This window comes from Hyla sarda, chromosome 6, assembly GCF_029499605.1.
Source record: "Hyla sarda isolate aHylSar1 chromosome 6, aHylSar1.hap1, whole genome shotgun sequence".
Taxonomy (NCBI): domain Eukaryota; kingdom Metazoa; phylum Chordata; class Amphibia; order Anura; family Hylidae; genus Hyla; species Hyla sarda.
In genome coordinates, this window is record NC_079194.1 from 11869176 (window position 1) to 11884975 (window position 15800).

The following is a 15800-nucleotide window of genomic DNA, read 5'->3' on the forward strand; positions in this document are numbered from 1 at the left end:
CTGACTTTTTTTCCTAGTGTCAGCCAATGAAGCGTCCGAGAAAGAAGTCATTTGCAAATCTGTTTAACTCTGTCACTGGTTGATTTGAAAACATAAAAATTGCGCCAGAGTACTCCTTTAAAAAGGACATTAGAAAGGTATTCCCCGACTATCTGGATGGCACTTAGTCAAAAGGAGGTTGTGGGGGGTAGTTAGCAACTCTTTAAACTGTGGACCTCAGACAATGTAAAACTACAAATCCTAGCATGCACGGACAACCAATGCCAAGGGCCGCCCGGGCATGCTGGGAGCTGTTTTGCAACAGCTAGAGGTCCTCAATATGGAGACCACTGCTTTAAAGGGGAACATATTTTCCCCTATCCAAAAGGAGAGTGGATAAGATGTCCGATCACGAGGGTCACCCCGCTGGGGACCCCCGCCATCTCCGGGTCGGCAGCTGACGCATCTGGAACACGAAAGCTTGGAGCTTCAGTGTTTGGGACATCACGTCACGCCCCCTCCATTCATGTCTATGGGAGGGGGTGTGACAGCTAGTACAAAGCCATCACGCCTCCTCCCATAGACATGAATGGAGGGGGCGTGACAGCTATAGTTGCCCGTCATCCGGCCTGGACCCCAGCGATTAGACATTTTATCCCCTATCCTTTGGACTATAGATATAAAAAAAAACATGAACAACTTCCTATGCACACTTATACATCTTATTAGTGGACTACCCCTTTAAGTACGCAGCACAGATCCCCCCACATTAGGTGCAGTATAGTTCCCCCACATTAGGTGCAGTATGTTCCCCCACAGACATACAGCCTCCAGCCACAGTGTATGGCTGGAGGCTGTATGCCTGTGTTCTGCCCCACTTCAGTGCTCCGACCACCAATCCTCCGGTCCGGACATAGCATTAAGTCCCGGGACAGAAGGAGCGGTGGTCGGAGCACCGAAGCTGAAGTGCCGCTGGTAACACTTACCTAGCTGGCCAGCGCATGTCCTCATCGCTGCCTGGCTCCTCTGCGCTCCGTTGCTATGGGCGCACGGCGTCAGTGACGTCCCTGTGTGCGCCACCTTCCCGGCGACCCCTGCATTTTTAAAGTAAACGCGGGGCCTCCAAGAGCGCATCCATGTGTCCCGAAAACATCTTTCGGGACACAGGGATGTCCCAGGCAGCGGCGGGCCGGATAAAGGTCCTCGACGGGCCGCATGTGGCCCGCGGGCCGTAGTTTGAGGACCCCTGCTCTAGATCAGAGTGTTACGTGTACGAGTCCTTTACTGATGCACGGAACTCAAATGGGCCTCAGCGGATGCACGGAACTCACTGGGCCTCAGCGGATGCACGGAACTCACTGGGCCTCAGCAATTGTGTCCCAATCCGTGCAGAATGGGCAGGAGAGCAGCTCTGGTCTCCATTATTTAGACTACACCTTTGCCCTGCATCTGTACCTGAGCCGGTAAGCTTGGCGTCTTCATTTCCAATGAGGGATACAGATCCAAGTCTAGTGAAGACGCCCGAGGTGGAGCGATGGGTGGCTCGGGCTCGATTTCAAAGTTTAGCTTGCCTGTGGGAGACTCCCTGCAACAAAAATGACACAATGTTACAGCTCAGCGATAAGATTTATCACAAAAGTCAAAAGATTACGCAAAATAAGGCTATGTTCACATCAGTGTTGTGGGGCTCTGTTACAGAAGCTGATAACTGGGCTGGGGCGGAAGTTCTAACACCATCCGTTTGAATGGGGTCCGTCGGGGTTCCCTTAGATGCCCGCTGTTTTTAATGATTTCAGCAGAGAAAAAAAAAACCCTGACAAGCAGGATTTTTTTCTTGGCTTAAAGGGGTAGTCCAGTGGTGAAAAACTTATCCCCTATCCTAAGGATAGGGGATAAGTTTGAGATCGCGGGGGGTTCGACCGCTGGGGTCCCCTGCGATCTCTCTGTACGGGGCCCCGGCTCTCCGCCGAGATAGCGGGTGTCGACCCCCGCACGAGGCGGCGGCCGACACGCCCCCTCAATACATCTCTATGGCAGAGCCGGAGATTGCCGAAGGCAGCGCTTCGGCTCTGCCATAGAGTTGTATTGAGGGGGCGTGTCGGCCGCCGCCTCGTGCGGAGGTCGACACGCCCCCTTCCAGCGGGCTGTCGGGGCTCCGTACAGGAGATCGCGGGGGGCCCCAGGGGTCGGACCCCCCGCGATCTGCAACTTATCCCCTATCCTTAGGATAGGGGATAAGTTGCTCACCACTGAATCACCACTGGACTACTCCTTTAAGTCCCATCATTTCAACAGAATCATCGATTGCAGCTCCCAACGCTAATGCGAATATAGCCTAAATGATGTGCATGTTGTGAATTAACAGATCAACAATGTACCTCCAGGTGGGGGCGCCATAACAGGTATATATCTTTACTCTCAACATCCAAGGCTATTCCATGACTACTGTTGTCCACATATTACTAGAATGGACTTTCTATCGTTTACCATCAGAATACTTAAAACATTTAATTTAGGAACTATTCACTTACATAACATCCCAATAGAAGCCATAAATGCTCAGGATAACTTTGCACCAATTTTTACAGGCTAAAAGCAAAAAAATATCAAGCAACTTTCTTCAATGGGGTTACCCAAGAATAGCAAAGGAGAGCTAATTTGTTTTAAAAAAAATGGCACCACCCTTGTCCTCAGATTGTGTGAGGTTTTACAGCTTGGCTCCATACACTTCATAGAAGTGAGCTGTAATATCACACACACAACCTGAGGAATGGTGTGGATCTGTTTATTTATTTATATATATATATTTTTAAAGAAATCAGCTCTGTTTTTCTAATTTTGATAAACTGTTAATATTCTCACAAAAAAAATTGTTGCTGTAGAGTCTGTGCATCCCCCTACATAGCTGGTAGTCCTGCTGCTTCTAATATAGTTGCTGATGGCAGACTACTCCTGGGTGAGGTTTGATCTTTTACTGAGAAGGCAAGCAAAGAGCAGGCTATGAGTAAAATAATAGACAATACTATATTAGAAGCAGCAGGACAGCCAGCTATGTAGGGGGATGCACAGACTCTACAATAACAATTTTTTTTTTAATATTTGAGAATATTAAAAAGGTGTTATCCAGGATTAAAAAACAGAGCTGATTTCTTCAACAACAACAAAAAACAGAACCACACGTCCTCAGGTTGTGCGGGGGCACTGCAGCCCAGTTCCCTATATCCTTTCAGAGCAGCAAAGTATAATGTCAGTGAGTGGTGTGAGGAGAACACACATGGCGGGAGCCTGAAGAGGGAGAGATCACACACAAAAGTTGCACTAACATCCACAATTTTAATGCACAGAGCCCCCTCACCACTTACCCGACCGCTGGAGATAATTCTACATTCCGGGTGTCCACAACTGGTACAGAAGCAGGGACAGACACCTGAGGGCTATAGGTGCCCGAGTGATTGACTGTAGGGATGGCTCTTCTCACCAGTCGCCCCCAGGTGGCAATGTTGATGTTCATCTGTGGAGCTCGAAGGAATGTTTTACCTACAAACACACAATAGAAGACAATTATTATGTGCAACAGAGGAGATCGAACAGATATTACAACCTCCCTGAAAGGTAGAGACACCATTTCTTTTACCTTGTTGTTTGGAAAAGATCTTCTTTTGCCTCTGAAGTTTTGGTCGTCTTTCAATAACTGGATTGAAGAAGGTTACCTGGAAAATAGAGAATTTGTACAGATATTGAAACAAAAGTTAAAGGGGTACTCTGTTGAAAACATCTTATACCGCGGGGGTCCCATCACTGCTGCGGCACCCCAGTCATCCGATGCATGGAGCGAACTCTGCACCGTGCCGGATGACTGGTGACCACAGCCGCCACGCCCCTTCCAATCAGGTCTATGGGAGGGGGCGTGACGGCTACGTAGTAGCCGTCACGCCCCCTCCCATAGACCTGATTGGAAGGGGTGTGGCGTGACATCACCAAAATAGAAGCTCCAAGCCATTGTGGTCGCCCCCGCGATCTCCGCGTCAAGCTCCCTCCATTCATGTCTATGGTAGGGGGCGTGACGGCTAGTACATACCCGCCACGCCTCCTCCCATAGACGTGAATGGAGGAGGCGTGGCGGCTGGCATCTCCAGTCATCGGGCACGGAGTGGAGTTCGCTCCGTGCACTGAATGACAGGGATACCGCAGCCGAGATTGCGCTGATCCCCAGCGGCGAGACTCCCCCCCTGCGATCAGACATCTTATCCCCATCCTTTGGATAGGGGATAAGAAGTTTTTAGCGGAGTACCCCTTTAAACATTCTCTCTTCTTCCAGCTTCCACAGAGCTCAGTATATGACCTTCCTGTTCAGCCAATCACTGGCCACGATGGGACACTACAGGGTCAGTGATTGGCTGAGCCGGGAGATCCTACACCGAGCGCTTGAAGAAGAGAGGAGATCGTGGGGGACAAGGAGGAGTCAAATAGTAGTAGTTGGGGGAACAATATTAACCGATGACTTGTGCGTCACGTTCTCACCTCTGCAAAGAGCGTCCCCTGCGGCTCCAGGTACAGACACATGCCGTGCCGCTGATTGTCCAGGAAATCTTCTAACCTCAGAAACTTTACCGCACACAGGGATCGCCAATCCCTCCAAAACACTGAAATCTCAAGTTCTCTGGACTGTAAGAGAAAGAAATCAAGGTGAACCTGTTGCTGAAGAAAATGTCCAGTCACCTTTAACCCCTTAAAAGGGGTATTCCGGCCTTAGACATCTTAAGCTCTATCCTTTGGATAGGGGATAAGATGTCTGATCGCAGGGGGTCCCGCCGCTGCAAAACCCCGCAATATCCATGCACGCACCCAGGCGGTCCGACGGCTGTGATCGTGACATCCGACCACGCCCCCTCCATTCATGTCTATGGGAGGGGGCGTGGCGTATGCCACGCCCCCTCCCATAGACATGAATGGAGGGTTGTGGCATGACATCACGTCTCCGAAGCAGCTCCTGGCATGAGGAATGCCTGGTGCTGAATGGAGATCGCAGGGGGACCCCCCACGATCAGGCATCTTGTCCCCCATCTTTTGAATAGGGGATAAGATGTCTGAAGATGGAATACCCTTTTAAAGACCTTGCCAATTTTTGTTATTGCCCTTTAGTTTTTACCTCCCCGCCCTTGAACAGACATGACTATTTTTCCCATCTACACATCCATATGAGGGTTTGTTTTTTGCGGGACCAATTGCACTTTGTACTGTCTTCCTTTATTTATCCAGAACATATGCACAAAATGTGTTTAGTTTCCATTATGTTTTACTAATTGTAAAAACAAAAATTCTAAACTTTTTAGAATCTTTTTTTTCCCCCCCCCCCTGACCCCTCTAACATTAAAATTTTAAATGTATACGTGGCTGTATGAGGGCTCATCTTTTGCGCTATAATCTGTAGTTTCTATCCATACAATCAGGGTATTGATTAGACTTATTGATCACTTTTTACTTAAAATTTTTTTCTGGGATATGATACGATGAAAAAAAAAAAAAATAACTAAATTCAGATTTTTATTTTTTAATTATGTTTACGCCGTTCACATTACGGGATAAACGATGTTGTATTTTAATAGTTCAGACAATTACAATATAACAAATATGTTAATTGTTTATTTTACATATTTTTTTTATATTGAAAATGGGAAAAGGGGGTTGATTAAAACTTTTGATATGGAAGGGGTTAATGTATGTGGGTTAAAGGAGTAGTCCAGTGGTGACCCAGTGGTGAACAACTTATCCCCTATTCTAAGGATAGGGGATAAGTTTGAGATTGCGGGGGGTCCGACCGCTGGGGCCCCCTGCGATCTCCTGTATGGAGCCCTGACAGCCCGCGGGAAGGGGGCGTGTCGACCTCCGCACGAAGCGGCGGCCGACACGCCCCCTCAGTACAACTCTACGGCAGAGCCGAAGCACTGCCTTCGGCAATCTCCGGCTCTGCCATAGAGATGTATTGAGGGGGTGTTTCGGCCGCCGCTTCGTGCGGACGTCGACACCCGCTATCTGGCCGGAGAGCCTGGCCCCCGTACAGAGAGATTGCAGGGGGCCCCAGCAGTCACCCCCCCCCCCCCCCCCCCGCAATCTCAAACTTATCCCCTATCCTTAGGATAGGGGATAAGTTTTTCACCACTGGACTACCCCTTTAAACCTTTGGATTGCTGAGTGGGCGATTCACCCCACTATACCACCAGGGACAGTTTCAAGGACGCAATAGACACAATATTTCACAGTGGTCTAAAAGGATCAGTAGCAAGCGATGGCAATGGCCACACGCCGATCATTATCGGTGGCCCTCAGCTACTGCTATCAGCTGAGGGCCCCTCCTCACTGAAGCCCGCGCCACACACTCTTAAAAGGCCCCATGATATGTGCACTGCAGTGTCGGACAGGAAAAATAAAAGCAAATAAAGCAAAGTAACTCTGCACCAAGATGTAATTTTACATTTGTGGTTGTTATTGGGTTAACAAACAAAAAGTAAAAGTAAAAAAAAAAAAATTTCTAAAAAATGTTATAAAAAAATTTAATATAAAAGGCTACTAAGGGGACAAGGTAACAGGATCTTCATAAAACCCAAACTTTAACAGATTCCCCGCACCTCAATGCAGTCGGGTTTTCAAATTCAGTATTTCACTATTTTTCTAGTTTGTTTTTAAATACAACTGTCGGGTTTTCAGGAAAATGTCGGGAACACGCCCCCTAATTATGCAAACCACGCCCCTTTAGTCGGGTAAAAAAAAAAATAATACTCTGAGTAATTAGAAAACAGTCGGGTTTTTACCAGTAAAATGTGTCGCACAAAGTGTCGCGGAGGACGTGCGACGCAAATTGTATCTCATAACCCCTTAAAGAGTCGGGATTGTGTTAGTAAATCAGGGCCAACGTGATTGGTCGGCTGCACGTCCCGGCACCGTACGTACTCTGTCCAGCTCTAGCGTAAACTTCTGGTCCCATGACTGGTTAGAAATCGGCTTCCAGTTGGTCTGACCGACCACGGTATTGTCCAGCTTCAGCACCGCACAGACCTCATCTGTAAGGAAATTACACAGACTCAGCTTAAAAGGCTAAGAGGATTGTCCGAAACAAAAAGCTCCACTGTTAAAGCCCACGACAACAAAATATCTGCTTAAGAAAAGATTAGAGATTTAGTTTTTTTTTTTTTCATCCTTTGTAAGGAGCCCGATGTGTACGAACAAACCAATTGCCTTCAAATGGAGCCGTCTCCGCTGCCAATTGTAGGGCAACGCTAAGCGGCATTTACCTCGGATTCTGTATAAACCCTCCGTCTATGTAGGACTCCAATTAGGAATGGTAAGAGATGAAGGGTGGGGGAGGGGAATTAATGAAAATATTCAAAATTCTCAACTACTGACTATTCTAGTTTAATACCATAGTACCGACAGAGGGAATTCTTCTGTATGGTGGCGAAAGGTATAACTTGATGTATTTGTGAATATTTGATAAATAAAGAAATATTTATTAAAAAAAAAAATAAATGAATATTTTTCTGGAGTTCAATGCTAAATAACTTTAATTTTCTCCACTCAAATATTTTAAACTTTTATTTTTTCTGGTAACCCTATAGTATTACCCTAAATTAGATTTAGCTCTTAGTATTTGCTGCCCTTAGATCAGTGTTTTCCCAACCAGGGAGCCTCCAGCTATGGAAAACTACAACTCCCAGCAAGCATGCTGGGAGTTGTAGTTTTGCAACAGCTGAGGCACCCCGGTTGGGAAACACTGCCTTAGGATAGAAAGTACAGAAGGATGAGATATAATTCACTGTAGATAATAAAGTATAGACCCTTCGTTATAGAAGTTTACCAGACTCTCACTACCTGTCTGTACTATCTGTGCAGAGTCTCCAGTCTATCCTGGGTGCTGCAACTCCTAGGATTGAACTGAGACTCTACATACAGTCAATATGTGTCAGGGAAGATGTAGGACTGTGCAGGTAAACATTGCAAGGGCTCCCCTACTACATCACTGCACTCCTGATCTCTACAGCAGTACTCTGATTTGTATGTGCCTTCCTGCACTGCTGTAGAGATCATTTCTGCCCCATGAGACAAGGAGGGCAGGGATATAGTGGGGGGGGGGGGAGGTACTTACATTAATTTTTATGTCCCTCCCGGCAGAATGTAAGGACTCCTCCTTCTATATCCCTTGTTTCCTAGGGCAGAAATTACCTCTACAGCAGCCCTCTGTATGTGCCCCCCTGCACAGAGTACTGCTGTAGAGATAATTTCTTTCCTGAGACCAGCAGTGTGGTGATATACTAGGGAAGTCCTTACATTGTGCAAAGCAGCACATACGAATCAATGTATGGACTTCCCTACTAGATCACTGCCCTCCTGGTCTTTTAGATAGGAAGGAAATTATCTCTAAAGCAGCATTCTGTGCATGGAGGCACATCCTAAAATAAATAAATAATAACGATGATAATGAGATTGCTGGGGATAGGCGGCGTTTGAAAGCTCCTAAGGAGGAGGACGTAACCCTGCAGATGACAGTAAGCTGCCACATAGTGGAAAAAGAACAAAAAAAAGTGTGGAGGCAACTGAACTGGGACAAAAACATCAAAGACACTAATATAATATTACTGCATTACATGTGCAACAGTAAATGTTGTTATTGGCCCATTTCTCATCACAGCAATATAAATACAATCGCCGACTACTGATTATAATAGAACGGAGCTTTATAGCCTCAGTAAGAGTAATAACCGGCCAATTGCTAAAAACATATCAAGGTCCTAGTCTACTGAAGAACATGGAAACTGCTAGAAACCCTTTTTCCATAAACGATCACGAGACACGGCTAAGGTCATGTAAATGGAGGCAAACCATAACAAACACAAAGTTACTGAACTGGAAAAGTCATCGGTCTTCAGGAGATTCCGACTGCTGCCGCTCTTCGCTTTACTGGTCCTGCTCATGAAGGAGGATCTGGCCTCACTGGGACTCCAGCCTGGGAGGGTCGCGGTCGCTGCTTTGGACCTGCCAGGGACGTTCTCCAGAATATCCTGACAGCCCATCAGCCGGACCTCCAGGGTACCTGATAAATACAACAAAAAATAAATTAAAAAAAGTCAGAAAAAGAGAACGTCACTATTGTTCTATCACAAATGAGAATCATGCGCAGAGCTATAGGGCTCAAATATAATACCGTACTAGAGAGAACAGTGGTGGTGTTAATGGGGGAGAAATACATCTGCATCCTTGCTTAAAGGGTTCTGACTGTCAAATACCGTATCCTTTAACCCCTTCCCGCTATAGGACGTATGCATACATCCCAGCACCCGACACGTTCGCACACTGGGATGTATGCATACGTCCTAGCCATCTCCGGCACTGCCGTGGGCAGCCCAGGAGATCGGCAGTGGGACCCAGCTGTCAATCACATCCGGAATCCCGCCGCAGCCGCAAATGCGCTGGTCCCGGCAGCATGAACCCTATAGATGCCATGATTAATCCGGATTACGCATCTATTGTGTTGACAGCCCGCTCCCCCTGTTCACCAACGGCGGCGCCCCAATACGATCGCGGGTTGCAGTTGGTTGCTATGACCTCCTGTTTGCCAGCCACGTAGCACGCATCGCAAAAAATGAGGCCTTACTCAATGGCGTCGGATGAAAAATAAAAAGTTACGGCTGTTGGAAAATGAATGGCAGAAAAATAATTTTGCTCAGAAAAGGAAACAAAATAAAATGGGTATCGCCATAATCGTACTGACCCACAGAATAAATATAACATCACTTTTACCGCACAGTGTACAACATTAAAAAAAAATAAAAAATAAAAAAAAATAAAGAATTAAAAGGGGTACTCCGGTGGAAAACAATTATTTTTTATTTTTTTTAAAGTCTTTATAAGTCAATTGGTGCCAGAAAGTTAAAACAGATTTGTATATTACTTCTATTAAAAAATCTTTACCCTTCCTGTACTTTTTAGCAGCTGTATAGTACAGAGAAAATTCGGGTCTTTTTGAATTTCTTTTTTTGTCTTGTCCAGTGCTCTCTGCTGACACCTCTGTCCATGTCAGGGACTGTCCAGAGCAGCATAGGTTTGCTATGAGGATTATCTCCTGCTCTGGACAGTTCCTGATACGGGCATCAGGTGTCAGCAGAGAGCACTGTGGACAAGAAAAAGGGAAATTCAAAAAGAAAAGAACTTCCTCTGTAGCATACAGCTGCTAATAAGTACTGGAAGGGTAAAGATTTTTTTTTTTTTTTTAATAGAAGTCATTTAGAAATCTGTTTAACTTTCCAGGACCAAAAAAAAAAAAAATTGTTTTCCACCGGAGTACCCCTTTAATAATTTCAGAGCTAACTATGCTGCTTTACTTCTATATATGTAAAAATAAAAATAAATAAAATTAGGGCTTTATCCCAGTACATTGCATGGGGTCCCAGCAGTGCTGACAACCTTCAGCCCCCCAGGGCTCATGAATACAAACACCAGGACTAACGTGATCAGACGCCAATTAGAAGCCAATTACCCTACATAGCGTGTAAATGCGCGAGACGCCGAGCAGATACTCAGCTGGAGAAGCTGCATGACGCTGCATCAGTCTACAAAAGCAGATAAACAGCAAAGATCACGCTGGGCCAATGTGAAGAAGTACAGGATTTCCGATATGGGTCAAATACACATTAACACAAACCTCTGACTGCAAAGGGGACCAAAAAGACGGCGGGACGCTCGCTTGTTGTACAAAATCAATAGATAAAGCAAATTTAGAAAAAAAAAAATACAACAAAAAAACAAACTACTTCTACAGCAGCGATGTTACCAAGGTCAATGTACAGTATCACATCTAGGTCCCTCCATGTGTTGCAAAACTACAACTCCCAGCATGCCCGGACAGCCGTTGGCTGTCCGGGCATGCTGAGAGTTGTAGTTTTGCAACAGCTGGAGGGCTAAAGTTTTGGAACCACTTATGCTTCCTGAGCCGTGCAGAGGTCATTCCACATAAAAGATGACAATAGGAGCTCGGCCTCCTTCTCTATGTGGAATGACCTTTGCACGGCTCAGGAAGCATAAGTGGTCTCTAAACTTTGGCCCTCCAGCTTTTGCAAAAAATCACTCCTCCTCCCTGTATATAGAAAAGAAAATAGCTCAGCCTTCCCCTCTCTTTACATAGAGAAGACAATTGGAACTCAGCCATCCCCTACCTGTAGATAAAGACAATGGGAGCGCAGCCTCCACTTCCATTTAGGTAGGGAAGACAATAGGAACTCCGCCATCCCCTCCCTGTAGATAAAGACAATAGGAGCTCAACCTCCCCCCTCCCTGTCGATAAAGACAATGGGAGCTCAGCCTCCACTTCCCTTAAGGTAGGGAAGACAATAGGAACTCAGCCATCCCCTCCCTGTAGATAAAGACAATAGGAGCTCAGCCTCCTCCTTCCTGTAGATAGGGAAGACAATAGGAGCTCAGCCTCCTCCTTCCTGTAGATAGGGAAGACAATAGGAGCTCAGCCTCCTCCTTCCTGTAGATAGGGATGACAATAGGAGCTCAGCCTCCTCCTTTCTGTAGATAGAGAAGACAATAGGAGCCAACTACAGGGAGGTGGTGGTTGAGCTCCTATTGTCTTTATCTACAGGGACGGGATGGCTGAGTTCCTATTGTCTTCTCTGTCTTAAGGGAGGGGTAGGCTGAGCTATTGCCTTTTCTATATACAGTGAGGGAGAGGCTGAGCTCCAATTGTCTTCTCTATCTACTGCTGTCACATCTCACTAATTGCTGTACAGAACACTTTCCTAGCAGCCTCCTCCTCATCACAGAGAACAGGAAGTCTCCGCTCAGTCTTAGGCCTAGTGGCCAGACTGAAAACTGCAAGATTTCAGGAATTTTATAATCTAGACAGTAAAATGAAAAATAAATAAAATAAATAAAATAAAAAAAACATTTAAACAATCGGTAATTTTCTGACGACACATTTCCTTTAAAAGTTGTCAGAGCATGCTGGGCGTTGTAGTTTTGCAACAGCTGGAGGTCACAATTTGGAGACCACTGCCAATCATTGAGTCTGGGGGGCTGGGAGCGGTGTTAAAGCACCAGTAACTTTTTGTTTCTTTTTTATATAACATTGGTAACATCTTCCCCTAAAATCAATCAGCTCCCCTCTGGGATTCTCCGATATCGCTCCATTATATCTCTTTGCTGCACAGACTAATTGCTTCTGTAGGGAATATACGCAATATGTGAATACGCCGAGAATATCGCATGAATCTAATTAACCCTTTGGGACATCTGAACGCTCTTTGATATCTACTTGCTGCATGAACTATATTATAACTATGACATAAACTGGGACTTAAAGGGGTACTCCGCTGCTCAGTGTTTGGAACAATGCTTAGAACCGTCGTTGGGAGCTCATGTCATAGCCCCGCCCCCTCATGACGTCACTCTCTGCCCCCTCAATGCAAGTCTATGGGAGGGGGCGTCACGCCCCCTCCCATAGACTTGCATTGAGGGGGCGGGGAGGGACGTCATGAGGGGGCGGGGCTATGACATGAGCTCCCAACGACGGTTCTAAGCATTGTTCCAAACACTGAGCAGCGGAGTACCCCTTTAAATACGGGATTTTATCTTAATCTGACTAATTCCAAATTAAAATTACCTTAAAAAAAATAAAATATATATATATAATATATATATATATATATATATAATAGAGATGAGCGAACTTACAGTAAATTCGATTCTTCACGAACTTCTCGGCTCGGCAGTTGATGACTTTTCCTGCGTAAATTAGTTCAGCCTTCAGGTGCTCCTTTGGGCTGGAAAAGGTGGATACAGTCCTAGGAAAGAGTCTCCTAGGACTGTATCCACCTTTTCCAGCCCAGCGGAGCACCGGAAAGCTGAACTAATTTATGCAGGAAAAGCTATCAACTGCCGAGCCGAGAAGTTCGTGACGAAACAAATTTACTGTTAGTTCGCTCATCTCTAATTATAAATCTATATAAAATTCTATATTCTACATTAGAAGTGTTGAGTGTTGTTACTGGTAACTGCCAGGGACCTGATTTATTAACCATATAAGGAAGAGACGCCCCGTCCTAATTTACCATTATTATTGTTTTATTAGCAATATTTTTGCTTTCTATCACATTTATTGTTTATTCTTTTTATTTACTTCTTTCTAGCGCATACAAATCATGGATACATTCTCTTTCTTTTCTACTTTAAACATTAGTTTATATTGGACTCTGGGTATCAGTCCTGTATCCAGATACTCTGCGGCATTCTGGGACTTATAGTACCAAGTACCTGCTTAACCAGGAAGAAGTGAGAGGACATAGAAGGGGGAGAGGATTACAGATGTACATATCAAAATGTATTTTTAGTAGGGCAAAGAGGTGATCAATGCAATGCGCTTTGACAGTTTATTTTTTTTACACACACACACACTGAAATCGGAGTACTCCTTTAACTGAGCAGGCATGGAGCAGTAGATTGCCAATTGGACAGCAAGGAGGCAGGTGGGGACCCTCCCGTCAGCGGCATCTGAAGGGTTAAAGGGGTACTCCTGTGGGGTACTCCCAAACATATACTGCTCTGGACAGTTCCTAAAATGGACAGAGATGTCAGCAGAGAGCACTGTGCTCATGATGTCAGCAGAGAGCTCCCCTCTGCTCGGCGGGATGTTAGGGTGCGCTGGTCCGGGCCATCTGTGCTGCAGGGACAGTCCGGTGCAGAGGGATAGTCATTCCAGGCTGTCCATCTTCACCGGGGGGGGCCCTCTTCTCCGCGCTTCCAGCCCGGAATAGAGTCGTTGCCTTGACGACGATGCACAGGGACGTTACTCATGAACGTCCCTGTGCGTCGTCGTCAAGGAAACGTGACTATTCCACCCCCCCCCCCCCCACCCCCCGTGAAGATGGACAGCCCGGAACGACTATCCCTCCGCACCGGACGGTCCCTGCAGCACACATGGCCCGGACCAGGGCACCCTAACGTCCTGCCGAGCAGAGGTGAGTACAAAACTAAAGGGGGTGAGGGGCTGGATGATGTCGAAGGCCGCAGTGGTCTTCAACCTGCGGACCTCCAGATGTTTCAAAACTACAACTCCCAGCAAGCCCGGGCAGCCGATGGCTTGCTGGGAGTTGTAGTTTTGAAACATCTGGAGGTCCGCAGGTTGAAGACCACTGAGGGCAGAGAGTTCACTCGAGTATAAGCCGAGGGGGGGGGGTGTTTTCAGCACGAAAAATCGTGCTGAAAAACTCGGCTTATACTCGAGTATATACGGTACACCACATTTTCTAATAAACAGGGCCACGCAATTTTTTTCTTGTATATTTCAAACATACACGTCTCGTTTTTCATGGATAATGAAGCCAAGGTTCGGGTTCACTCCCAAGATCAAAATTCATAAGAGACAATGAAATAATAAAAATAAATAAAATTAGTAATAATAATAATAATAATAATAATAATAAATCCAGAAATCTAATTTTTTTTTTTAATTTTTATTTTATATTTTTAACCTCTATAATATTTTTCCCTTGCTCAGCATGTTCCTTACCCCTCCCCCATGAGAATTTCCAGATTTACCTGTGAGGGCGGCCGGCTTGGACAGCGTACTGTACTGGTTCTGCGTGGAGATCATGCTTTGTCGCGGGCTCAGCGTAGGAGACGCCACCATGGACAGCTCTTCTATGATAATGTTGCCTTTCGGGTGATTTTTGGGAAGTTCGCTGAGTCTTTGCTCTAGAGAATATTTCAGGAGGTCGAGTTTCTGACTGGACTCATTGAATCTGGACTGAGCCTAAAATAAAATAAAAATTAATGAATAAATAAAATAAAGACAAATCCAGTTGGAATTCATATTTATGGAATAAGCAAATTAATTTACACTTAAGCAAAGAAAATTTATTGTCTTTGATGAGACAAACCCTTTCAGTAAGGCAGTGTTTCCCAATTAGGGTGTCTCCAGCTGTTGCAGAACTACAACTCCCAGCATGCCTGGACAGCCTCTGGCTGTCCAGGCATGCAGGGAGTTGTAGTTCTGCAACAGCTGAAGGCAACCTGGTTGGGAAACCCTGCCATAAAGTTTCCTTTTCAAAGCTTCTGGCTCCTTGGGGGCGGGGCAGAAAATTTAGACTTTTTTCCTGTTTTTCATGTTTAATCAGGTGCTGAGGCTTCCAAAAAATAAAAAATAAATAAATAAAAAGGCGCACTAAGCTTAAAGCCTCTCAGATCACCTCTAATGCACATTGCACAGTAATAATTCTATATATGGTCGTCTTTACCAGAAGATGTCAGAGTAAGTCCTTTATTTTCTGGCCGGATTTCCTCAGAAAGCTGAGTACACACGGTAGAATTCTCAGACTTTTACTGCATATTTATACCGCGCTATAGTGATATACTTTACAGCAATCCCCATGGACATAGATACAATAAACCCCGTTCTTTATTTGGTGCCAACTTGTAAGCTGCTCTGTAATTTATGCCGAGATCACTCTGCAGGGGAGGGAGAGGCTGAGCTCCTATTGTCTTATCCACATGGAAGGGGGGGGGGGAGAGACTGTGCTCCTATTCTCTTCCCTATCTTCAGGGAGGGGAAGCCAGAGCTCCTATTGCATCTGTGATAAGGAGGAGTGTGCTGGAAAATAATCTGTACAGAATTACATTAAAAGAAAACTCAACTTTCTCCCCCCGCACTAACCAGCGGTACTGGCTGTTAGTGCGGGAGACGCGGATCAGTTTGGTCCTTACCATGCCGGATCCGCTGCGCCGTTCGGCCGTAATCTTCTATTTTCGGAATACACAAATGAGGTGCTAAC

At 45.7% G+C, this 15800-nt stretch overlaps 1 protein-coding gene across 2 annotated transcripts in view; it reads right to left on the reverse strand.

The window, feature by feature from the left end:
- The window catches only part of PKN2 (protein kinase N2), a 167576-nt gene that overhangs the window by 42719 nt on the left and 109057 nt on the right, over positions 1–15800 (reverse strand). For both annotated transcript variants that reach the window (XM_056523194.1, XM_056523196.1), the window contains exons 6-12: positions 14569–14782; positions 8879–9064; positions 6928–7037; positions 4501–4644; positions 3614–3689; positions 3342–3516; positions 1435–1564 (exon numbers count right to left, since the gene is read on the reverse strand). In XM_056523194.1, coding sequence (XP_056379169.1) covers positions 1435–1564; positions 3342–3516; positions 3614–3689; positions 4501–4644; positions 6928–7037; positions 8879–9064; positions 14569–14782 — 1035 coding nt within the window. The remainder of the gene's footprint in view (positions 1–1434; positions 1565–3341; positions 3517–3613; positions 3690–4500; positions 4645–6927; positions 7038–8878; positions 9065–14568; positions 14783–15800) is intronic.